Source organism: Jaculus jaculus, chromosome 11 (genome assembly GCF_020740685.1).
Source record: "Jaculus jaculus isolate mJacJac1 chromosome 11, mJacJac1.mat.Y.cur, whole genome shotgun sequence".
Taxonomy (NCBI): Eukaryota; Metazoa; Chordata; class Mammalia; order Rodentia; family Dipodidae; genus Jaculus; species Jaculus jaculus.
The window spans coordinates 83,716,217-83,743,261 of record NC_059112.1 but is presented as its reverse complement, the minus strand read 5'-3'; the positions used below and the strand labels follow the sequence as shown (position 1 = coordinate 83,743,261).

At 39.8% G+C, this 27,045-nt stretch overlaps 1 protein-coding gene across 3 annotated transcripts in view; it reads right to left on the bottom strand.

Moving 5' to 3' along the window:
• LOC101613300 (protein ECT2) overlaps nt 1-27,045 on the bottom strand; it is a 57,847-nt gene that overhangs the window by 4,067 nt on the left and 26,735 nt on the right. For all 3 annotated transcript variants that reach the window (XM_045161752.1, XM_045161753.1, XM_045161754.1), the window contains 9 exons: nt 26,183-26,293; nt 25,399-25,495; nt 22,725-22,806; nt 19,657-19,735; nt 18,611-18,730; nt 14,812-14,950; nt 12,290-12,444; nt 3,066-3,173; nt 2,310-2,456 (listed from right to left, as the gene is read on the bottom strand). In XM_045161752.1, the coding sequence (XP_045017687.1) occupies nt 2,310-2,456; nt 3,066-3,173; nt 12,290-12,444; nt 14,812-14,950; nt 18,611-18,730; nt 19,657-19,735; nt 22,725-22,806; nt 25,399-25,495; nt 26,183-26,293 (1,038 nt within the window). The remainder of the gene's footprint in view (nt 1-2,309; nt 2,457-3,065; nt 3,174-12,289; nt 12,445-14,811; nt 14,951-18,610; nt 18,731-19,656; nt 19,736-22,724; nt 22,807-25,398; nt 25,496-26,182; nt 26,294-27,045) is intronic.

Sequence of the window (27,045 nt, the reverse complement as noted above, 5' to 3'; positions counted from 1 at the left end):
GAGCAAAATAAATAAATTTTTATTTAGAAACATGCAATGAAATTCTATTACATCTAAATCATTGTGAATTCAGAAGTCCCAACATACCTAATAAGTGATACAATGGAGGAAAAAAATGCTTTATTTTCACAAATATAAATTTCAAACAGCTAATAAGTACACATTAAACTTCACAAGGTTCGTTTCCATTACTACTTGGCACATTCCTAATTCTTCACAATGTCAAAGATGACTTAGATACAACTGTTTTTTTTTTTAATGTGAGGCGGAATCTGTATTTCCTTTTTGTATCTTCTGAAAATCTAGCTCAGAAGTAGGAATGGTACACAGTTCAAAACCAGAAGTACTGAGAACGCTCACCAGTAGAGTTTGAGCGCTGAACATAAGCATGCTTAGTAAATCCAATTACACTGCTTGTGGAAACAGAATGGGTAATCTGTTAGAACAGAAACAAGCCACTGAAAGAAGGACACAAATGTTTCAAGGACATGAATTGTCTACATAAAAGATATTATTATAAGTCCTAAAAGTTTTCTACAGCTCATCTAGTAAGTCCATTTATCTTCATTTGAAAGGCAATTAGTCATTACATTAGTCACTAGAGACACAGAAAATAAACACAAGTCAGTACCTGGGCCTTGAGAAAGCCTGAAATCAACAAATGAAATGCTTGCTTACACTGTGTCAATTTTAATTGATCAAATTATTCTGCATATATGTGTGTGTATGTGTGTGTATGTGTATACACACAGTATTTTTTGAGACAGTCTCACATAGGCCAGGCTGGCCTGGAACTCGGTATGTAGCCAAAGATGACCTTGAGCTTCCTCTTGCTCCACACCTGGTTTATGTAATGCTAAGATCAGACTCAGGGCTTTATATGTGCTAAACAAGCAGTCTACCAACTGAGTGTAGCTATATTACCAGTCCTTCTTTTTATATATTTTGATAGCCAGTTAAGTATAACTTCTTTCTCATCTGTCAACCTTATTTTAAAAAATACAGAAATATACTCTTAAGTGTAGCTATACCTATTTTAGTGTTAACTGAAGATTTTAGCTTCAAAATCTGTAACATTTATTGACTTTTACATACCTGACCTACAATTTATATATAAAAGGTAGCCACTGAATAAACAGTGGAATATCCAGAATGTACCAGATACTATTCTAAGCACTTAACATATACTAAACTACAGCGAAGCCAGGCATGGTGGCGCACGCCTTTAATCCCAGCACTTGGGAGGCAGAGGTAGGAGGATCGCTGTGAGTTCAAGGCCACCCTGAGAATACAGAGTGAATTCCAGGTCAGCCTGAGCTCATTTTAAAAAATACTGATAGCATATAGGAAGCTTGCTGAAGGAAATACAGCTAAAGCATACAGTAAGAATTGATAGCCACTTGTTTCTTAAACCTCAGTTTAGTAATAAAACAGGGCTAGAGCAATGGCTCAGCAGATAAAAGCGGCTTGCTCCTGTTGGCTTGGAGTTGCTCCCCCAGTACCCACATAAAGCCAGATGCACAAAGTGGCACATACAACTGGAGTTAGTTTGCAGAGGGAAGAGGACCTGGCATGCCATCCACTCCTCTCTCTCCTAAGAAAACAGAAAAATAACTAATAAGAAGAAAACAAATACATTTCATATACTATTGATTGTAATACACACTAGAAGTGTCTTTATCAAATAATCCAGGCATTGCCATGAGTCTGGACTATTTGGGCACACTTAAGCATATGCACATCAATTCTGATCCCACATTCTCTAACAATTGCTCTCAAAGATTGCATCCTAAAGGCAAGAGTAAAAGAAAGACATCTCAGCCCCATGTTCTTACCACCCATCTGTATAAAAAGAAGTCCACTATTATGTTTGCTAGATTGAAATGGGCTGCTGTGTTTGTGGACATTAGAATATGTCTCAGTTCCAGGAAATTTCACATTGAATAAATGATACAGTATGTAGTCTTTAGTTCATTATAAGTTGGATTTTTTTTCAGTTGTTTTCATAAAGAAAATAAAGGTTAGATGTTTACACAACAACCAATAGAAACCTATTAGTTTGTATGCTGATGCTTTTTTTGAGGTACGGTTTCACTCTAGTCCAGGCTGACTTGGAATTAACTACGTAGTCTCAGGCTGGCCCCAAACTAATGGCGATCCTCCTACCTCTGCCTCCCAAGTGCTGGGTTTAAAGGTGTGCACCACCACACCTGGCTTAACTTTTTTTTTAAAGGAAGCTTTCCATTTCTAAACAGGTAGACAACTCTGTTAATGTAAGTGCTTTAGCTCATTAGGTCCAGACTACTCACTGCTAACGAAGATGTGCTGGAGAGACGGCTCATTGTGTGCTTGTCGCTGCTGGAAGGGCTTCTTCCCTCCGCTGAACTATGGGATGACATCAGAGCCATCCGTAGAGCTCTTTTGGGCGTTTTAGAAAAGGAGAATGCCCTCGTAACCTACAGTAAAAAGAGTACAGTTAATTATATCTAGACAAATTTAATACAGTCTATAAGAATGTTTGCATAAAGAAAGCCAAATACATCATTTGCTACGGACAGTACAAATGTAGCAGGACTCTGGCATGAGGCAGAAGCGCGGCGTGCTGCAGCCTACCCCATCCTGCACTAGAGGGTGCTCAGGTCCAGGGGAAGAAAGGGCAGGGGAGGGGGACCAGGAAGACAGCTAGGTTCTAGGTTTGGGCACGCCAGCAACGGTCTACCACTGAGCCCCTTATACCCTCGGCAGAAACCTAAGCTTTTGTCCGGTTTGGTTATGCTGTCATCATGCACTTGAATCCCAAGCCACTCAAATCCCAATTTCCCTACTGGACGTGAAGGAGCCCACTGCCATCATCACCAAGTGTGTTCACCGACTACGGAAGCTGCTGCATGATGGAGACACCAGAAGCCACTGAACTAAAGCCATCTTCTCTGTGCACTGTATCATGGTGCTACACAATTTCTCTTTGCCAGTGCTGACAGCAGTGCTGCTTTAATAGAAACTTAGTTATGGCTTTTGGCATGTGCATATATACAGGGGTGCGTGTGTGTGTAGACACAACTCACCTTTTTTGAGGTCTTCTTTATTGCTCTAGATGCTCTACTCAGTGTACTATCCATATCTTTCGTATTTACTTCAAAGGATTCGGGATCTGCAGTATAAATAAGATCCTCCTGTTGAAAAAGTATACTTTGTTAAAGTAAAAAAAAATCTGTTTCTAAAATCACACTTTAACCAGTTACAAACACATGGGAATATTTACACATGAAATCTTTAAACATAAAGAATATTTATACTTGAGGACTGGAGAAATGGCTCAGCGGTTCAAATTGCTTCCTGCAAAGCCTAAGGACCCCCAGTTCAATTCCCTAGGTCCCACATAACACCAGATGTAAAAGGTGGTGCACGATTCTGGAGTTTGCAGTGCCTGGAGGCCCTGTTGCGTTCATTCTCTCTATCTGTGTCTTGTCTCTCCCCCCTCTCAAATAAATAAATAAGAATATTTATAAATGAAAATATATTTACACATAAAGGTCTGTGACATGTGCGGGGATATCACTCAGTGACAGAGCTGACCCGGGCTGGAACATAAGCATCACACTCCCTCCAGACTGGAGTGTTGGAACTAATGCTACCCTGAAATGTGCTAACTTGAGGACAACAGAAAATCTGTCTTCACTAAATGAGTTACTCATGGCAGCTACAGAAAAACCCAAAATAAAACCTTACTATTAACCTCAAAATTATTCATTTACAAATCAGGCAAGTTAGTTTGAAAGTCCAAAGTCTACTATAAAACCCACACAATCCTTTCCTGAAGACACCGTCAAAATTTACATTTCCTTCTACTTTCTTTCCTCTTACTTCCTCAGCTTGCACCTGGGAGAATTCTTGAGCTTCTGAACTTATGATAAAGGGTCTCTAGGGAAGTTCGGATAGGTGGCATGTCTGTAATCCTAGCACTTCAGAGGTCTGCAGGCCACGAGGAACTCAAGCCATTTTTGGCTACATAGCAAGTTTGTGGATAGCTTAGGATGCAAGAAACTCCCTCCCACTCCCCCCAAAAAAACACCAACAACAAAAGAATAGAGTCCCTAGGGTGATAAGCAGCAATCAGGGTGTATGCAGCTTACTTGAACCTGTGTATGGCTACGAGCAAAGGTCTCTTTGCTTAGGAGAAGGTTCAAGTTGTAACACATTCCCAAAGGAGCCAAAGACCTCATATAACAAGCTAAGAACCACTGACAAAAATGAACCTTAAACAAAACAAAACAAAAAAACTAAACTCCAAGTAGTTCAAAATATTACCTTTCAAATTAGTTTTAGCTTGCAAAAAAATTTAGACAAAGTGCTTATGCAAAATTCACATAATTAATTTTACACTTTAAATTTATAAATTTAGATTGAATTGGCAAATTACATCATTACCTGAACACTATAAAACTATCTCTCTAGATTATCATGAAATTTAAAAGAACTTTATACAACATTGTGAAAATTATTTCTTCTGACAATTTTCTCATACACAAAATGTAGAAAAATCTGCTTTGTCTAACCCAAAGTACTCATATGGCTAAAACGAGATAATACACAGAAGTACTTTGAGATGAAATGCCAAGCCCCATTACAAACACATGGTGTTAAGTACTACATTCCACAATTTCAAACCAATAGTGCATAGAAAGCTATGTTTTCCTACAGCTCCCTGATTTCTTCATTAGAACAATCAGGTTTGTTCTGCCTACTCCAGACCCACTTTTTCCATTTGATGCATTTGCTAAATGATTCTTGAACTAATCTAGTCCCAATCAGGTAACTGCTCCTAGAGTTATAAGTTCCTTGAAAAGAATATTGTTTTGCTGGGCATGGCGGCACAAGCCTTTAATCCCAGCACTCGGGAGGCAGAGGTAGGAGGATCGCTGAGTTTGAGGCCAGCCAGGAACTACACAGTGAGTTCTGGGTCAGCCTGGGATAGATAGAGTGGACCCCACCTCAAAAGAAAAATAAAGAAATTATATATATATCACTGGAACATGCAAATTAGACTTTTTTGCCTATATTTATTTTATTTTGTCTCTAGTTTCAATTTCTGATTAACATACAGACACCTCATTGGTTAAATTCTTTTTACTTTGTTTCTATGCCTCACGAAGGCTCTCCCTAAGTATTTAATCAACTTCGTGCCATGGGTTAGCCATTACAACAAGGTTCTACATTTACCATATACTGAAGTTCTATGCAAAGCCACCTGTCCTCTCATCAGGTCCATGTATTTATTCCGTTTTGGAACAGTGTAATAAGACTCTGATCACTATTAACCAAATGGGGAGAGAGAGAGAGAGAGAGCAATACTCCTTGAATTCTGTCATTTATTTATCTATTTTTGGTTTTTCGATTTTGAGGTAGGGTCTCACCAGCTCAGGCTGACCTGGAATTCGCTATGTAGTCTCAGGGTGGCCTCGAATTCATGGTGATCCTCCTACCTCTGCCTCCTGACTACTGGGATTAAAGGTGTGTGCCACCACACCTGGCTTAAATATTATTTTTATTTGAGACAGAGAAAAAGAAAGGAGGAGAGAGAATGGGCAAGCCAGGGCTCCAAGCCACTGCAAATGAACTCCAAATGCATGTGCTACCTACCTTGCGTATCTGGCTTACATAGGACCTGGAGAATCAAACCTGGGTCCTTAGGTTTCAAAGGCCTTAACAGGTAAGCCATCTCTCCAGCCTAAATTCTTTCATTTATAAAATTATACTGCTGGCATTCGTTTCAAAATATATGACCTAATGTTAGGTAATACAAAGGCCTCAGAATAGGGACCATAAAGTAAAAAGCTACATGTTGGCCAAGAGACTGAAAAGACACATGTGAATATCCTGAGATGCTAAATCTTAAAATTCTGATTCCACTGACTATGTGACGTGGTAGCCATGGAAAGAAAAAGCATCAAGAAGGTCTGCCCAGGAATAAGGGTGCTTGGATCCTAGTGTGAGCTTCATCAAGACCAGTCACTCCTCTGGGTCCTAGCTTCAAACAAATAAGCAGTTTTCTTTCAGCCTGGAAGGTCTGGCTATTGAGCACTTTTACAAATAGGCAAAATGAATAAAATGGTGAAGAATAAGCAGTTGGACTTATTTTGCTCTTTCAGAATTGGGCAAGCTTCAAGCCAGGCATGATGGCTGATGCCGATAATGCCAGCACTTGGGAGGCTAAGGCAGAAGGGTCATTCAAGTTTGAGACCACCTCAGGCTGAACACGTAGTAAAGCTGGCCAAAAAAAAGCAAGTTTCTATTGTCTAGGGCACTAAGAAATACACAATAAGAAGACCTGCTGACTTAAATAATAAAATTTTAAAGTATCTTTTACATGTACATATCACATCTTTCGTATATGTATATTTAGAAACACTTTTTTGCCAGGGTGGCAAAATATGAACTAAGAGCTTTTTAAATAATTTACTATATGGGAAATCTTAAATGCAAGATAGGGCTTAGATGAAGTCACTGAATATTTGAATTTATACCCACACTTGTAGGCAAATCTCACCAGATTGAAAGATGCTGTGGACTAAGTATAAAGTAGAACATGGGTAAATGTTTGCTGCCATCTTGTGGATAATTACACTTTAAGAAATTGTCATATTTGTTGTCTTTTATTTCAGTTCTAGTTTGAGTGGCCATCTTATGGCTAGTATTTCAATAGATCATAGTTTAAGAAAAAATTTCCTTTGACTTGGGGTTTTGGCATTAGGGTTATAAATTTGGAAAGGATTTGCAAAAGCCATGTAGTCTCACACCCTGACATCCATGGAAGCACATTTCATACATGGATACCTTTGAAAATTTATTCCTTACAAGCAGTTTTATAAGGTTTATTACAAAAGCTATCTCAACCACTTTCCTTGCCAGAATTTAGTTAAATGCACTTAGCCCTGCATTTTCCTCTATGAAGCTTCTTGTAAAATAAAGAACACATTATGACCAAAGAAATGTTCAAAAACAGAGCTAGAGAAATGGCTCAGCAGTTAAGACACTTGCCTGGAAGGTCTATACATAAACCTGGATGCACAAGGTGGCATATGCATCTGGAGCTTGTTTACAGTGGCTAGAGACCCTGGCACACACATTCTCTCTATATGCCCCCCCCCACTCTCAAATAAACAATTTTTTTTTAAAGAAACAGTCAAATCAAAAGGTGTGTTCATTGTTTAAACACTTAGGTAAATTTTAAACAAGGATTATTATTTTACAAACATTAAACCTAGATATCCTTCAAGGCTAGATTTAACTATGAGAAAATTCTCTATTCCCAAGCAAACCTCAATTAAAGTCCTGTAAAATCTTGTATACCAGTACATGATATTCAGTTTATATACTCCATGCATAGTAAAACGGGTCAGTGTCTATCCCATACACAGAAGAGACCAAGTTATCGCTCAGGAACCCATAATGCATCCGAGATCTACTAAAGGCCATTACACTCCTGACAGGTTATGTGACCTCATTATTGTGAATTTGTTTCATCCATTTTCACCTTTGAGGATGGGTTTCACTGTATAGCACAGGCTTCTCCTATCTCAGCCACCATACCCAGCACTGGGATTACAGGTATGTGCCATCATGCCAGGCTTTTACATGGGTGCCAGGGATCAAAACTAAGATCCTCAGGCTTGTGTTGCTAGCACTTTGGCAACTGAGCATCTCCCCAGCTCCCTTTCATGTGGTTTGAAAAACAAATATTCAACCTGTAATAACCATGTTAAGAACACTACTAAAAAATCCCACAGTAGGAGTGAAGCAAGACAGCAGGTGAATACGATCTATGGCAGCTAAATACAATTGTACAGAGACAATGTTCCCACAGAGAACGCCAGGCTATCTTCCTTCCCAAGTGCTTAGGACAGGTCATATTGCCTGTTAGTTTAACCAAAGGTCAAGATGCCCTGAAGAAGGGAGGAAAGTGCTGTCCACATCATTTTTCCCCAACTTTACAAGGAATAAAGAAAAAGGCCTCTAGCCTGAGGAAGAGAGAATTTAGGTCATGCCTATACTTGAACTCAGAACCAGCACCACAAAGGTGAAACCAGAGCCCCACACCTATGTATTGAGCTGCTGGAATTGTGATAATTCAGCAAAGAGGCTGTTTCTACCACCCATAAGCCAACCTCAGGCAGTAGAGTGTGCCCTAACACTCCTGCTGAAGAGGAGGGCATGACACCTAGCACAGTGTTTGGTTTGGTTTGAAAGCAAGTGCTAATCTTGCTGTGCAGCATTTGCCTAACATGCACAAGGCCCTGGTCTCAATGCCCCAGGCTAGAGATCACAGACAAGGGGCATCTAAACCTGCCATGCATCAGCTGAGACAGACTGACATATAACCTCATTGCTGCTGGCTGGTAGCCATTCTAACGTACCCTGCTCAGTCTACACAGGCCTCTAGCAAGACTTGGCTTAGTGCCAGCTTTGGTGGCCAAGGAACTATCTCTTCCACCCACTCACCTCCAAGCCTTGGACAACACAGCTATAGTCCAGTCACTGCTAGCACAGAGCCCCTGACCACAGCGGAGGAAACCAGCACCTGGGATCACCACAGCCCCAGCAAGCAAATCAGAACTACCTTCCTTTCTTTCAAGCAGAGTAACATAGAGCACTGGGTTGCCCTCCAGGACTGAAACAGTTACAACATAACAGCAGACTGGCAAGAAACATGGACCTAAGGTGTTACCTAATGCTGCTTAAAACATCTAGAAAGGCAAGAACAGCTGGACAACAGAGATTAGAAAACTTAATCCTTCCATAGCAGATGATCTTACATGCCAAATAGTAAAAGGAAACCATGAACTCAACCAACAGTCAAAAGAAGGTATCAGAAATTGAGCAAATACTGATCAGTAGGGGCAAACTCTCTGATGAAAGCATAAAAATAGCTATTTTAAAAAATTCAACACATTTTAAGAGAACACAGAGAAAAGATACAATAATATAAGACATGGAAGCAGCTAAAAAAAAAAACCCAGAAATCCTTAAACAGAAAAAAATCCCCTATCATAATTGTTTTTTTATTTTTTTAGATGAATCATGTATTTTCTAATTTTTTTAACAATGTATTCATTTTATTTGTAAGCAGTGATAAAGAAAAAAGAGACAAAGAGAGGACGGCCATGTGAGGACCTCTAGACACTACAAAGGAACTCCAGACACATGTGCCACTTTGTGCATCTGGCTTTACGTGGGTACTAAGGATTCAAATCTGAGCCATCAAGCTTTGCAAGCCTGAATAACAAAATCATAGAAAACATATCAGGATAGATCAGATAGAAAATAAATCAATACAGAACTCAGGGGTAGGTGGTATGAAAACAGTCAAGAAAGCAAAAGAAGGGGTAGAGACATGGCTCAGAGGTTGAGGTGCTCACCTACAAAGCCTAACAACCCAGGTTCTCTCTCTCTTCTACCTCTCTCTACTTGCCGATAAATAAATAAATAAAAGCACCTCAACCTCTAAGCCATCTCTCCAGCCCATAAATAAATAAAAATATATAAAAGAAAGCAAACAAAAGCAAAAAGAATGAAGAGGAATGAGGAAAGTTTGCAGAAATACTGGACAGGGCCGGGCATAGTGGCTCACAATTTAAATCCCAGCACCTGGGAGGCAGAGGTAGGAGGATCACTCTGAGTTCAAGGCCACCCTGAGAATACAGAATAGATTCCAGGTCACCCAGTCTAGAGTGAGGCCCTACCTCGAAAAACAAAAACAAAAACAAACAAACAAAAAAACAAAATGAAAAGAAAAGAAATGCTGGACAGGCTGAGGGTTAGCAGGCTTCATGGAGAACTTCATCTGTGAAAAGCTCATTCAAAGAAATAACAGGAAACTCCCTCTACTAACCTAAAGACAATACAACCATCCAGGTACAAGGTCAAAGGTCAAATTTAACTCAGCCAGGTGTCACTGAGACATATGATCAAATTCTCCTGAAAGATGAGAAGATTCTCAAGGTTGTAAGAAAGGAAGTGGCAGCAAAAGAAGCCCAATTCACCTGACATCAGACAGACTTCTCAGCAGAAGCTTTAGGACACAGCAGAGGACCACAGCTTCAAGCACTAAGTGGAGAAGAAAAACCCTGTCCCCCAAGAATACTATATCCAAGAAGGAGGGATAAAGACAGTCTCTGATAAACAAAAGATGAGACTATATCTCCATTTAGCCTGTTGTAGAAGACACGCTCTTCAGACTGAAAGAAAAAGGCATCAACAATCAAGAAAGCATAGGAACACAGAAATAACACTAGTAAAGGGAACTACAGGCAAATTCAAACTGTACGTATTAGGAACATGGTATCAAAACCATTCCTCCTGAGCTGGAAGACAGCCCACCACGATAAGGTCATAAATACCTTTTCAAGGAGGGCAGACTCTTTAACCACTTTGGAACTTCTAGCTATGGGTGAGTTTTTTCCTAGGCTGGGCCTGGGCTGGCTCAGGCCCAGGCCCAGAAGGGAGAGCCCCTAGCTCTTACACTCCATATGGGCTCTTTATCTCCTCCAGCTCACCACATGATAGGAGCTTCCTGAACTTTCTTCTTTCCACGGGTTTTTTTCCAGGTCCTCCATATGGGATCTCTAGTCATGTGGGTACCTTTCCTTCATTCTGTGCTTCCCTCAATAATATAATAATTCAATAATTTTTTAAAAATTCATGTGTATGAAAACCACTCAGTACATGAACTGAAAACTGAAAAGGAAATAACTACATAAATACACTAAAAGATAGGTAATATAGAAAGATGCGAAGATAAACTTGCTGGGCTAGAGAGATGACTTAGTGGTTAAGGCGCTTACCTGCAAAGCAAACGGACCCAGGTTCAATTCTGTAAGACCCATGTAATCCAGGCACACAAGGTGACACATGCATCTGGAGTTCATTTGCAGCAGCTGGAAGCCCTGGTGTGCTATTCGCTATCTGCCCCTCCCCCCTCTCACAATAAATAAATAAATAAATAATAATAGCATGAGAAACAAAGTTTGTTTAAAAATAAAGATAAGCTTGCTTATAACAGCACTTTGGGGGAAAGACAGGAGAATCTGGAGTTGAAGGACAGTTGGGCTGTACAATGAGACCCTCAACTCCCCACTCCCTCAAAAAAGATGCAAAATGGGACATCAAAAATTGAAAAATGTGGCTAGGGAATGTGGCTCAGTGGATGGGGCCTGCCTAGAATGCACAAAACCCATCTGACCCCCAGAACCACATGAACAGGATTTGGTAATGCACATTCATAATCGCAGCACTTTGAATGTGGAGGCCAAAGAATGGCAAGTTCAAGGCCATCTTCAGCTACTTAAGCACTTCAAAGCCACCCTGGGCTACGAGAGACACTATCTAAAGAAATTCAAAACGCAGTTAGGGCTGAGTGTGGAGGCACCAGCCTTTAATCCCAGCACTCAGGAGGCAGAGGTAGGAGGATCGCCATTAGTTTAAGACCACCCTGAGACTACAGAGTGAGTCCAGGTCAGACTGGACAAGAGCGAGAGCCTACCTTGAAAAACAAAACAAAATACAGTAGGGGTATGGCTTAGTGGAAGCATGCTTGCCTGATATACACAGGGTCCTGGGCCCAACCCCCAATGGTGCAATTAATTTTTACTATTAAGTAAATGTATTTAAAAATTCAAAATATGGGATGAAATGGAATGCAAACAGAACTTTTGTGTAGTGTATTTTCTCCACTTTTTGTCAGTTATTTTTGTTTATCTCTTTGATGTTAAGTTGCTGTCCTTTGAAAATAGTTTGTTATAACAAAAAAGTGTATTTTTTGTCCATTTCACAGTAACCCTACAACCAACAATCTATAACATAAAAGTCCAATCAGTAATTATAATAAGAGAACAAGTCCCTGAACCACAAAGACCATGCGAAAGACAAAAAGGAGCAGTGATAAATTAGAAAACAAGTTCTGAAATAGCTAAGTCCTTAAGTAAAGATAATTACTTTAAAGATCGATGTATTAAATTTTCCACGGCATATGACAAGTCCAAGGGCCTCACTAAATGAGACCCATAAGAGCGGAAGACTAAAAGGGCCTTGTCTGCAAAGAAGAGACTCACGGTAGGGTTATCTTCAAACTTTTACACAACTCTTTTCCAAAACACATTAAGCTAGCTTTTCTGCATATGTATAAAAATAAACCCTCCATTTGTGACTCAAGAAATTAGGACAGCACCATTATTTGTGTGTGAATGCACTGTCGTGAAGTTTAACTTTCATTTCAATGGTCTTAAGAACTCACAGCATCTGCTTTACACATGGTGTTGGCTATGTGTCGACACAGCATCTTTAGCCAGTTTTCTTTTGGAAGTTCGTCGGATGTCATCTGGAAACTGAGCAGGACGTTGGCCTGTTCAGTTGGCGGCCTCACAAGCAAGGCGAAAGCATTGTGGCAGTCTAGGATTCCAAAATAACCATAAACAATGTCACTCTATAGAGATTTATAACTTTCATATCATCAGAGCACCAGCATCCCAATGAAATTTATGATCCCTTCTCCCTGCCCCTCTGCTTTTCAATTAAAGAACAACCCTATGTTAAGTTGAAGCACTAGAAAGAAAAAGAGTATCCCACGCAAGGAACTAACAGTAACTTGAAAACATTACATTAATAGTTTTATTTGTGACACAATATTTTCTATGATGATTTAAATATAATAAAAATTTAGCCGGGGGCTGGAGGGATAGCTTAGCGGTTACGGCGTTTGCCTACAAAGCCAAAGGACCGGGGTTCTGTTCCCCAGGACCCACATTAGCCAGATGCACAAGGGGGCGCATGTGTCTGGAGTTCATTTGCAGTGGCTAGAAGCCCTGGAGCACCCATTCTCTCACTCTTTCCCTCTTTCTATGTCAAATAAATAAATTAAAATAAAATATTTTTAAAAACTTTAGCCAGGTGTGGTATCACACACCTTTAATTCCAGCACTTGGGAAGCAAAGGTAGGAGGATCCCCCTGAGTTTGAGGCCACCCTGAGACCACATAGTGAATCCCAGGTCTGCCTGGGCTAGAGTGAGACCCTACTTCAAAAAAAAAAGGCTAGATACAATTTCTTGGATAAAGCAATTAAGTTTCAAAGTTAAAATGACAATGTAAGTCACCAGCAACTTACATAAATCACATTCAAATAAACAAATTTCCAAACATTATAAGAAAAATGCTTTGTAACCAAAATACCAAAACAGCATGTATTTTGTGGGTATACTTCCACTATGCTACTCTGCTAGATACAACAGCACCTATTTTAAACAGTTAGCTCTTCCACAACTAAAATTCCCCCAGAATGGAGATGATTTAGGTAAATGTCCCACGCAGCCTTTAATAAATCCGCAGTCTGGTAACTGAGTGAAAATAAGCCAAGTAAGCTCTGTTCAGGCTTTCCTTATAAATCATGTCATTCCTGGGCTGGAAATGGGCCTTAGTTGTACAAAGCCTGCCTACAGCATCCAAGGTCCTGGGTGGGAGCACCCGCATTTCCTCCCCTGAAAAAAAATCATTCTTCACATCCTCACAGTTCAAACCGTCCACCGTAGAGACATCAGTCATGGACAGAAATTCCTTTAAAAAGTCAACAAACAACAACAAAAAAAAACCCCAAAAAACAAAAAAAAAAAAAAACTATTCAAAATATGACCATGAACACACATTACTAGGTGCTAATTAAATGAGTAACAATGCTTCAGACCTACAGAAAAAGCTCAGTCTGGCACTACCAAAGCTGAAAGCAAAACTTCCTTGCATACAGTGCTATAGTGTGGCTCTGGAATGTCTCCCAGAGGCCGTGTGTCATGGCTCAGTCTCCTGCTCAGAACTATTGGAAGGAAAGCAGTAGGAACTCTGAAGAAGCAGGACCTAGTGTAAGGTTTTAGTTCACTGGAGAAACCCCTTTTAGGGGATTATAGAACCCCCAGCCTCTTCATCTTCAGGTCTCAGCCATGAGATGAACAGCGCTCCCAGCTCAAAGCAATGAGGCCAGTAAGTTATGGACTAAAAGCACCAAAAGTAATGAGCCCATATTTTTTGTCTTTGTACCTTGATTATCTCAGGCATTTTGTTATAATAAGAGAAAGCTCTCACACACACACACAGTTGACCCCATGGCCAGTCTAACAGTTACTGTAGGCACTTTACTTCCCATACATCGATGTATTCATGACCTGCATTGTTACATATATCTAAAACGCAACCACTGGCAAGAGAAAAGGTATGAAGCCATGGGATGCAGGGAATGGACTGGTGATTTCTTTTGGCTTTTGAAGAAATAAAGTTCTGATATAGGAATAACACAGGCTATGGTGTTATTTTAATGCATAACCATGCAAAAGCTCTTGGACCCTTATGGGCTAAGTATATTCTGTAGTTTGGGGTAGCACTTTCATTTGATACAAAGAAAACACTGAGTTGGGGCTGGAGAGATGGCTTAGTGGGTAAGGCACTTGCCAGCAAAGCCAAAGGACTCAGGTTACATTGTCCAGTATCCATGTGAAGCCAGATGTATGAGGTGGTGAATGCAGCTGGAGGTTCTGGTATATGAACGTGTGCCCTCTCTCTCGCCCCGCCCCCCATCTCAAATAAACAAAATATTTTTTAAAAGTTCAAGTCATGGAGCCTGTCTCTAGAGATGGAACTGAGACAGAGGTATGAGAAAATTACTTTCAGATAGACTGACCATACTTAATTTAGGCGTAATTTAAAAAATACAGGAACAAATCAAACCTCCAAAAATACAAACTATGTTTACTTAGCAAATACTTTGATGTGCATACCTTCTGTCTCCTTTATGTCCAGGACCTTCTTAATTTGTGAGAGAGGCATTAAATGAATATGCTTCAGAGAAGCAGGGGGTCGGGTATGGCCATGAGGACTTCTGAAAGTGCCAATTACTTTATGCCGCTTTCTTGCTATCTGATTACGGAAAACAAAAGTCACAATCACTAGCATAATAAAGAAAGAAGAAAACATTGAAAACTAACAGCATTAATCACATAAATCTATACGCAACTAATCTGATGATTAGCCATTCCAGAGTTACTATGCAATAAAAAGCAGAACTACTAAGTGACAAAAGCATACATGTCATTGTGTAGCAGAAATACCCACGTTTATATTAGAAAAGTTCGCGCAAGTCAGGGAGACAGGCCAAGGGAGAGGGTGTGTGCAAAAAGTCCCAAAGGTATGAAAGAGCTAGAAGCATTGCAGAAACAACAGGTCAAAGGACTAAAGGGTGTTGAATAAAAGGACTTAAGTTCAGAAGAGGACATTTGTTCTGGGATACTGTGGATTCAAATCAGTGCTAATTGCAGTTTAAGAGCAGAATTGAAAATCTCTCCTGTGCAGTGACTGGATACTACTGAGGAAGTAACATAAAAGGCTCCTGTTCTCAAGGTTATTTCCACAGCACTGACAAAGGGCAGCATTACAGAAGTGATTAAGTACATTAACCAAATGGTACAGATGGGCCTGGCAACCCACACCTGGATTCCAGCACTAGGGAGCTGAGGCAGGGGGATCTCCAGTCTGAGGCCCATAGTAAGTTCCAGGCCAGCAACAGCTATGTGAGACCTTGTCTCAAAAAACAAACATTAACAACAAACACACACAAACATAATGCAAATGACAAATCCAAAGTGCTATATATTAGACTATAACTTTACCTTAACTGGGTATTCCTGCAAAAAGGAAGAGATGGATAACACTGGAGAAGAGCAAAGTCAGAAAGGATCTTGTGATTCACAATACACTGAGGTTTGGAAAAGCAAAACGAGCCCTCCTCTGCAGTGGGATACATCCTACTGACACACATGAACACAAAATGCTTTTACCTTAAGTTACTTGAATTGAGACCAACTGGTCATCATCATGTGCTACGCTAATGAAGACAGATGAACTATCAGTGTGTCACATCACACTGACATAGTGAAACATGTCTACTTCACATATCACATGTACATACTCAAACAGTAGAGTCAACTTACATCAACAGAAGCAAGAGAATCTTAAAACAATTCCTCTGTGCTTTTAATTAGTTAATTAATTAATTAGCTAAAATTAGTTAAAAGCTTTTTGGGATTATTATTGATTTGCAGAGAGAAAATGAAACATGGGAGTGCACCAGGACCTCTTGCTACTGTAAACAAATTCCAGATATATGTACCACTTTGTGCATCTGGCTTTATGTGAGTACTTGGTAATTGAAGCCAGGCCATCAAGCCTTGCAACAAGTACCTATGACCACTGAGCAATCTCTCTAGCCATTCAAGTTTACTTTTTAAATGTTAAAATAGAGCTGAAGATACAGCTGGGTGGTTAAAGGCACTTGCTTGCAAAGCCTCTCATCCTGGGTTCAATTCCCCAGTTATCACATAAACACAGATTCAAAGTGGCACAGGCACCTGGTGTGCATTTGTAGTAGCAAGAGAACATTGTGCACACATACATAGCCACACACACACACATGAGAACACACAAATGTATAAATAAAAATATTTTTTAAAAAGGAAAAATGGTAACATGTTAATATTGATGATATAGATGTTAGTGAACCAAAGTTGAAAAACATTAAAATATACAAAAGAAAAATGTATCCTTAACTCTAAAATTAATTTAATATGAGTAAAACATCATTTATCAGACAGTATAAATTTTATCCATATTGACTATTCCTAACTTGCATCAAGAGATATATACTACCTACAGATAGGTTTTTACCATATTAAGAAAGTAGCCTATTTTCATTCCAAATTTGCTACTTTATCTTTCTTAAACAGGTTTGAGAATAAGGATCTTCCTATAGTCTCTAAACCTAGGAAGGTGAGACATTTAGAGGCCAGGAACGTGAAAGCTCCAGGGGACTGTGATGACAAGAAGGGGAGTAGAAGGGAAGTCAGTGAACCAGTTACAAGACTTAGGAGGGGATTCAAGGTTTTTTCAAAAGTCACTGTTCCACCCGAAACAAAGCGATAAAACCCAGAATGGATAATAAGTAAGGAAATTTAGATAATCTAACTTAGCTTAATGAGGCCAGCAGAACTAGAGATTTCTACAGGAAAAAACTTTTTAAAAGCCTTAAAGAAGCAAAAGAAAGAGAGCAATTTCAGTAAAGTCCCATGATGATGCAAATCCGGGTAAAACGACTGAAACCGACTCCTCACCTTGCTCTGGGAAGCAGAGCAGGACAGAATTGTTACTAAGGGGAGACAGGCAGAAGTCCACTGCGTGACCTGTGACATTCTCATTTCAGGATACGACCAAGTATATATCATAATTTTACTGGCGGCATCAGTGCTGTTTGGAACATTGCTGCCCAAATGAGAAAACCACTTTTCATTAACCTGCTAAGTACAAAACTGCCTGACACAAGACGTTTGTTAGGGTTGTACTGCTCCTGTAACTGCTCCATGGAAGCCTTGCTCTTTGAGATTCCCCAATATGTTTTCTACTTTAAGCAGTAATGTACGAGATGGAAAAGGACAGCACTTCAAGCAAAGCCAAGTAGAAAAGGATAAAAGGAAGGGCACAGACTTTAAAGAAAAAAGAAAAGCAGCAATCACTTTGATGAAGGCAGCAGAAAGTTATTCAGTAACATAAGTGTCAAATGTCTTCTTGATAATGTCGGTTTTATCAAAATGAACAGATTTTTCTCTTCTAAAAAGAAAAGTAAAATCTTTTTATCTCTCACTACACTGTTTTGCTGCTTAAAATACATATTAAAAGAATTTTTTAGCAGGGCGTGGTGGCACATGCCTTTAATTCCAGCACTCTGGGAGGCAGAGATAGGAGGATCACTATGAGTTCGAGGTCACCCTGAGACTACATAGTAAATTCCAGGTCAGCCTGGACTAGAGTGAAACTCTACCCCCATCCCAGAAAAAAAAAGAATTTTTAAAAAAGTTTTAAAAGTACATAAGCAACAAACTGTCTACAGGATATTATGGGAACTAAAATTTGAACTTAGAAGGGAATTTTACAACTAAAGTCATTGCATCCCATCAAATATACTAAACAATAAAATCTGATAATTGAAAGAAGAATCAAGCCAGACATGATGGGTCACGCCTATCAGCAGGCTAAGGCAGGACTTCCCAAAGTCTGGGACCAGTATGGGTTATATTGTTAGACAATATCTCAAAGTATAACAAGAAAAAAAGAATCCAGGTACAATAAAAAATAGATAATATTAAATTATTAAGTTGTCTTCCTCTTCAACTGCCTTCACCTTTACTGGAAAAGTACTATTTCAAAATCACCTTGTAATTATTTCATAAATCTTGAATAAATGTACATAGAAACAAAAGGTTCTTAAAATTAATGATCTATACATTTATTTGCAAGAAAATAAACTGTATTTTCATTCTGACTTGAAGCCCTGGAAATTGGTCACACTAAATACTAGTCCTTCTCCCTAAATCATTATTAAATCAACAACTGGTCTCAATTAAAATAATAATAATAATAAGCAAGTCTACCTCAACCTCCTACATCATGCTTCAATCAAATTTTAGACATAAATATGTAGGCAAGGACAAAAGCCACCTGGGTTACTATAGGATGTTAATACAATTTTACCTCCAGGCAGTCATTGAAGAGGAAAAGAGTTACTTGCTCTCCCCTGTCGCAGGGCTGCTCGCCTAGAGAAATTGTTTCGACCCGTTGCACTAAGCTCCGGTGAGAAGATAAGAGATTAGCCTGTAAAGAATGAAAGCATTAATTAAAAAAAAAAAGGTCATTTACTAGCAAATCATTCTTAAGAAGCTGTCACTAAGAGTGATGTCAGGATTGTATTAAAGTACAGAAATCTTATTAAAAGAGAAAAAAAGTTATAATCACCAAAAATATTTACTGGGGCTGGGGGGATATCTTAGCAGTTAAGGTGCTAACCTGCAAAGCCAAAGGACCCAGGATCAATTCCCCAGGACCCATGTAAGCCAGATAGACAAAGTGGCACATGCTTCTGAAGTTTGTTTGCAGTGCCTGAAAGCCCTGGCATGCCCATTCGCTCTATCTGCCTTTCTCTCTCTCATTTAAAAAAATAAATTAATGGGCTGGAGAGATGGCTTAGCGGTTAAGCGCTTGCCTGTGAAGCCTAAGGACCCCGGTTCGAGGCTTGGTTCCCCAGGTCCCACGTTAGCCAGATGCACAAGGGGGCGCATGCGTCTGGAGTTCGTTGGCAGAGGCTGGAAGGCCTGGCGCGCCCATTCTCTCTCTCTCTCCCTCTATCTGTCTTTCTCTCTCTGTCGCTCTCAAATAAATAGATAAATAAAAATATTTTAAAAAATAAATTAAGAAAAAAATACTTACTGAGCTGGGCATGCCAGTACACGTCTTTAATCCCAACACTCTGGAGGCAGAGGTAGGAGGATCACTGTGGGTTCAAGGCTAGCCAGGCTATGCAGATTGAGTTCCAGGTCAGCCTGGGCTAGAGTGAGACCCCATCTCAAAAAAAAAAAAAAAAAAAAAAAGCCAGGCATGGTGGTGCATGCCTTTAATCCCAGCACTCAGGATGCAGGAGGATCACATGAGCTCAAGGCTACCCTGAGACTACATAGTGAATTCCAGGTCAGCCTGGACTAGTGTGAGACCCCACTTCAAAAAACAACAACAAAAATACTTACTGGGCATCCATCTACTTCATAAACAACATCAAAAATTTGCTTCTGTGCTTCTGTTTTTCTTTTGTCCTCATTGATATGCCTGAAAAAGTTTTTAAGGTTTCTTCTTATAGAACATGTAAAGTGCATAAAAAATGTATTTCATGTCACAAATTATCCTTTCATATAAATGTCTTAGTTTCAATAAGTAAGTTAGTTTAAAGAACATGGAAAGGGCTGGAGAGATGGCTTAACAGTTAAGCGCTTGCCTGTGAAGCCTAAGGACCCTGGTTCAAGGCTCAATTCCCCAGGACCCACGTTAGCCAGATGCACAAAGGGATGCACACATCTGAAATTCGTCTGCAGTGGCTGGAAGCCCTGGCACACCCATTCTTTCTCTCTCTCTCTCTCTCTCTCTCTCTGCCTTTTTCTCTGTCTGTCGCTCTCAAATAAATAAATAAAAATAAACAAAAAAAAATTTAAAAATGAACATGGAAAGACCTCTCTTCATGACTCATAATATAACCTGCATCAGAAACTCAACTGTTGGTTTCCCACCAGGAATCAATGGTTATACCCTATTGCTGAAGACTACAGATACTTGGGCTGCAAGGCCACTGAGAAATCCTGCTGGAACTGAGCTGATAACCTCCTCCATGTAGACCAGCTGACAGAAAGCTGGAAGAAACCATTCTACATGCAGTTCAATGGGAGAAAGAGATACCACCAGTGAAGATACTCAACAGTGGACACTGCAAGCCTTATATTTGGCCACACAGGCCAAATGAGCCAACAGGTGCAATAGTGGCACATATGTCATGGTGGAAACCAACTGCCCTCCAATTGGATTGGAGGCCCACCCCAAGGGAGGGTATACATCCCTGATACTGAAAACTTAAGACAGGGGTAGTCATGAGCCCTAGGGGTGTAACATCTGCTGATGTCTGGATAAGTGTATATACTATGCTTATCAAACTGCCCAGTAAGCACTTCTCTTAATATTCATACCCTTATATTAATGCTATTCTCACTTTGGTAGAGAATCTTCACTTTTCAGATGGCAGTGACCTTGGGACGACTCAGAAGGTATCATGGTGTTGGAAAGAAGTGACTAGAGTACCAAGTAACAACTTGATCACACTGTCCAAGGCTCAGAGTCTAATGTGGAAGAGGTGGCGGAAAGAATGTAAGAGCCAAAAGAAGGGTAGAATCCCTTACAACATGCTCCCTCCAGACATAAAATGGCCTGGATATCCATGATCTCATAGTGCCTGACACTACCTACACAAGACCATCATAACAGGAGGGAAAGATCATGACATCAAAATAAAAGAGAGACTTACTGAGATGGGGAGGAGACATGAATGGAGAATGGAAAAAGGGGTAGGAAGGGTATTACCATGGGATATTTTTTACAATCATGGAAAATGTTTTAAAAAATTGAGAAAAAATTAAATTAAATTAAAAAAAATTCATACTGTGGAGGGCTCATGAGGCCTCACTACTCCCTTAGAAGCCACAGGCAATAAATGGTTGCTGGGGTCAGGAAAGGTATTTTCTTCAGTGGTATAGCCACTGGAGATTTGCCCAAGCTCCTGTAAATAACCCCTCACCCATACTCATGCAAGCAACCCTGATTAAACTCAACAAGTGATACAGGCATGCACACACGCACACACGTGCAGACCTGAAAGTAGAAAAGGAACCAGTTGGAATGAGGAAGGGGACCAGTGGGAGGATAAGAGAGGGTAATAGGGGAGGGGGGATTAATAGTAGCAAAATACACTATATACAAGTATGAAAAAGTCTTAATGAAACCTACCACTATATGTAATTAATACGTGTTAACAACTCTTAAAGAAAATTTGCCGGGTATGGTGCTGCACACCTTTAATCCCAGCATTTAGCAGGCAGAGGTAAGAGGACCGTCATGAGTTTGGGGCCACAGTGAAACTACACAGTGAATTCCAGGTCAGCCTGGACTAGAGCGAGACTCTACCTTGAAAAACCAAAACATAAAAGTAAAAAGGAAAATCTGTTCAAGAAATTCAAAGAAATTTTCAAACTAAGAAAGACTCGTGCCTTTTACAGATGGAAGGTACAATGTCTTAAGAGAAACTATACTGGTTGAGAACAGTGGAATAGACATTGTAGTACTTTAGTAAAATAGAAGACTACAATAGAAACTAGCCAAAATTAAAGAGAATAAAAGCAGGAAAAAAAAAAAAAAAAACCAGCAAAGTGTCAATGTGCTAGGGGGCACACTCCAGAAGCCAACTATGGCGCAATGTCAGTGTCTACAAGAGAAGGGTAGGCTAGTCATGGGGCATGTACCTTTTTAATCCCAGCACTTGGAGGCAAAGGTAGGAGGATCACCATAAATACGAGGCCACCCTGAGCCCCGAGCCTGGGCTGTAGTAAGATCCTACCTCAAAAAAGAGAGAAAGAGAGAGAGAGAAGGGCATTTAGGGAAGATAAAAAAGCAATTTTAGGGCTGGAGAGATGGACTCTGGTTAGAGACCCTTGCTTGCAAAGCCCACAGTAGGCTGGGTTCTATTCCCCAGCACCCAAGAAAAGCCAGATACACAAAGTGGTGTACATGTCTGCAGTTCCCTGCGCAGTAGCTGGAGGCCATTGGCATGTCCATACATACACTTTCTCTCAAAGAAATAAAAACATCTTGAAAAATTGAATAATGGTGAAAATTCCTAAACTTAGTAATAGCAAAGTTTGTTGGGATGGACACAGTAAGTCCTAGACTCAGCAATCACCAAGAAAGTAAGCAAACTTGGGCTTAGATACTAATGTGAAGGCAAAAACATGCCACTGCTGGTGGCGCACGAATGTATGCCTTCACAAGACGTTCAAGTGTCTAAACCATTACTGCTCTTCAAATAGGGGGTTGATAATCTCAGAAATACTCTGATCAATGTATTCTTACCATACACATCACTATAATGTGTAACTATACTAACAGAAAATTAAGTTAGATACGATTTTACAAGAATTTGATATTGATTTTTCTATTTGACTTACTTATCAATTCAATTCAAAGCCTAAGTAACAACGAGAAGCTGGAACACTGCACTTACGTCATGACTTCTTTCAGCGATCCAATCGCTTTCTCTAAAGTGCTTTTGTCAGGGTTGTCATCAGCCGTGTGCTTCTTAAGGTCTAGAATAAAAGGGTTTTTCCACTATTAAAATAAATTCAGCCAGATGTGGTGGCACACGCCTTTAATCCCAGCACTAAGAAAGACTCGTGCCTTTTACAGATGGAAGGTACAATGTCTTAAGAGAAAATATACTGGTTGAGAACAGTGGAATAGATATTGTAGTACTTTAGTAAAATAGAAGACTGCAATAGAAACTAGCCAAAATTAAAGAGAATAAAAGCAGGAAAAAAAACCCCAGCAGGGTGTCAATGTGCTAGGGGACACACTCCAGAAGCCAACTATGGCGCAATGTCAGTGTCTACAAGAGAAGGGTAGGCTAGTCATGGGGACATGTGCCTTTTTAATCCCAGCACTTGGGAGGCAAAGGTAGGAGGATCACCAGGAGTTTGAGGCCACCCTGAGGCTACATAGTGAATTTCAGGTCAGCCTGAGCTAGAGTGAGACCCTACCTCGAAAAACAAAAACAAAATAAAATAAATAAATTCAGACGCAGGGCATGGCGGCACACGCCTTTAATTCCAGCACTCAGGAGCATCACTGTTCAAAACCACCTTGAGATCACATAGTGAATTCCAGTTCAGCCTGAGCTAGACTGAGACTCTATGTCAAAAAACACACAAAAATTTTTGTTTTGGGAACCTGAGGGTTTATTTCACTGTTCACAATATAATCAATTCAATGGCATAGAATTTAAAGAGAGAAATCATTAATAAGTTAGTGATTCTCAGTTACAAAGATGATCCTAATTTAAAAAAAAAAATCACTACTTTCTAGTTGGAACTGTAATTCATGCTTACCAAAATATTTTAGAGGAAAAGGTCACAAATGGGATAAACAGTCATTGTTTTCATACTTTTCTTTGGTTTGTGCACATGAGTACAAGTGTGCACCTGCCACAGCACGCTTGTGGAGGTCAAAGGACAACTTTCAGGTGGCAGTCTCCCCCTCCCACCTAGCTTGTGGTAAGAGCTCTTGTTTCCGCTGCTCACCACTAATCACTAGGCTGGCTGGCTGGTAAACTTCTCACTGTAAACATGCTGGGATTACAGATGCCCATCATGGCTTCCGGTTTTTATGTGGAGTCTGGGGATCCAAACTTGGGCACTCAAGCTTGAGAGGCGTTTTACCCACTCACCTAGCTTTCCAGCCCCTAGCTCTCATTTTATTTTTTAATATAATTAAAGGCTAATTTTATATATCAAAAATACTACCTTAAAATACTCAATACTTAGCCAGCTCAGTGTAAAGAAACATGCAGATACTTTAAGTACAAAAATCTATTCATAAAAACACCCTGAAATAGAAAAAAAATATAGGAGAAAGGTATAAAACTAGTTAATGTAACTGACATCACAACACTGGATTTAAGCAAGACTGAACTTTTTTTTTAATCATCAATACCTTTTCTTAGAATAATATTTATTTTTATGCATTCATTTTTGTTTTTGCTGGTATGTATATGCATGTGTATGTTGTATGCATATCTAGGTGCCCTTGTCTAGAAGGGGCCAGAATGGAATGTCAGGTATTTGAGCCACAGGCTCCTATTGATCCCCGAGTTTGCCATACTTTCCCCAGCTCCAGTGATTGCTGAGTCTCGGCTTCCCTACAAGCCGGAGGTTACAGACACACATGGCCACGTCCACATGTTTCCATGAGGACTGGAGATCGAAATTCAGGACATCTTGGCTCTTAGGTCCTCATGCTTACACAGGACGCACTTTTAACTGCTAAGCCATCTTGCCAGCCCTTTGGGTTTTTTGAGATAGGGTTTCATGTAGCTCAGTCTGGCCTTGAAAGCACTATGCAGCTCACGTATCCCTGAGCTCCTGATTCTCTTGCACCTGCCTCTTAAGTGCTGGGTTAAAGGCATTTGTGCTGCCACTCACAGCCCTCGTGACTGTTTTTATGTAAGATTAAAGATGTTTTCTTTTTTTAAATTTTTTAGTTTTGTGAGGTAGGATTTTACTCTGGTCCAGGCTGACCTGGAATTCACTATGTAGTCTCAGGGTGGCCTTGAACTCATGGCGATCCTCCTACCTCTGCCTCCCAAGTGCTGGGATTAAAGGCATGCGCCACGACACTTGGCTTATGTATTTTCTATGTAAAGGGGAAGCTTTATTGCTGAAACTTAAGAAACTCAGAAAAGAAAAAGGAGGTAAACCCTTTAAGAAAAAAAACTATCACATAAAAGCATCTAAAGTGGGCTGAAGAGATGGCTAAGTGGTTAAAGCACTTGCTTGCAAAGCCTAACAACCCATAAAGCCAGATGCACAAAATGACATTTGCAGTGGCAAGAAGCTTTGATACACCCATTCTGTCTCTCTCTGAAATAAATAAATAAAAATATTTAAGGGCTGGAGAGATGGCTCAGCAGTTAAGGTGCTTGCTTGTAGAGCCTGAAAGCCTAGTTTTGATTCCCCAGTACCCATGTAAAGCCAGATACACAAAGTGGCACATGCATCTGGAGTTCATTTGCAATGGCAAGAGGCCATGGCACATCCTCTCTCTCTCTCCCCCTCTCCTTGCAAATACATAAAAGTTAAAATTTTAAAAAACCCTGCAGTAATGTGAAAAGGCTAGACAAGTACCATTTAGAAGTAAGGCCACACTGGGGAGCCTCTGCACTGGCCGGATGAGAAGTTCCACGAGGCTCTGCCGCCCACATTCTGGCTTAGCTTGGTTTATCTGAAAGGACACAATTATTACTAATAACCTTGACAAGAGTGGATGGAGAAAAAGTGAGATAGTCCTTGCTCTCTGAAAATTCATTGTGGTTATTAAGTAACTTCCCAGGGCCTAACATTACTTCTCAGTTGGCTAAGATCCTGTACATAAAGTGAGCTCCTCTACATACCTCTATGCAGTCTAAGACTGCATTATTCACAAGAAAAAAATAATTTCAAAAAAATTAATTATAGGGACACCACTGGATCAAGTAAGGCACTGGTGGAGGAAAAAGTCATTAAAGGCAAAACAAAATTTCAATGGGACATCTCTAGGCGTTTTGAAAGTTAAAGAACGAACAACTTCTTACATCCAGGCTGGATGTATCACGGTGGAAGGGCGCTTGCCCAGCATGTGCAAAATCCCAGGTCCAATCCTCAGCACCACAAAAACACAAAGCCAAACAAAATTATTGCACGTAGCATTCTTATTCACTCAACTGCCTCTTGGTTTCTGCTATCAAACAAACCTAATCTTATGAAACTAAACACCACTGCCTCCCACAGGCACAACTAAAATCAACACACAGTGTGAAGATGCTCTTACATGCATACAACTTTACTAAAGTTATACTTTACTTAATGTTTTTGTATTTTAATGAATCCCTTCAGAAAAAACTCTCAGGTATTTGAAAGAAATGTACATTACCTTGAGAAAGGCATGAAATCGGGGCTTCTGTTTTTCACATTTAATAATTGTTTCCTTGCTCATTTCAAAGAAGTTTACAAAGGGAGGGTAGGTTTTTACCAAATCTTTTGACTAGGGAAAGAAAAGGAAAACAATCCTTTAGGCATGTTAGCCCTAGAGAATGGAGCCTTGTCACACAATCAACAGTCATAAACTGACATAAGAAGCAAAAGAAAATGTTAAAGTAGCGGGCGTGGTGGCACATGCCTTTAATCCCAGCACTCAGGAGGCAGAGGTAGGAAGATTACCATGAGTTCGAGGCCACTCTGAGACTACATAGTGAATTCCAGGTCAGTCTGAGCTAGAGTGAGACCCTACCTCAAAAAACCAAAAAACTAAAATAAATAAATAAATTAATAATAGTACATTGTATTCACAATGCAATAAACTAATACACATAGCCTATAATTTAAGAAAGCACATACAAATTCACAAAGAAACAAATGTATACCAAAGCTTATAGCTACATATGACACACTGAAACAGGGTAAAAAAAATTTTAAACTCTGTTCATTGAGAATACATTTTAGAACTGATCTGAACAGAGCCTGAAAGCTTGTTATTATATGGTAAAGAATGCAAGCTATTATTAAAAGATCACTTCCATTATTCAAATGCTGCAAACAAATAGAAAAATGCCTTGGTTAACTAAGGACACTTACTGTTACCAAGTAGATATATGTTAAGAATTTGCATATTTGGGCTAGGGATTATTGCTAAGTGGGCAGAATGCTCAACTAACATGTACAAAACCCTGAGTTTGATCCCCAGAATAGCATAAACTGGGCACAGAAATCCAATCAAAGGACTTAAAAAAGGTACAA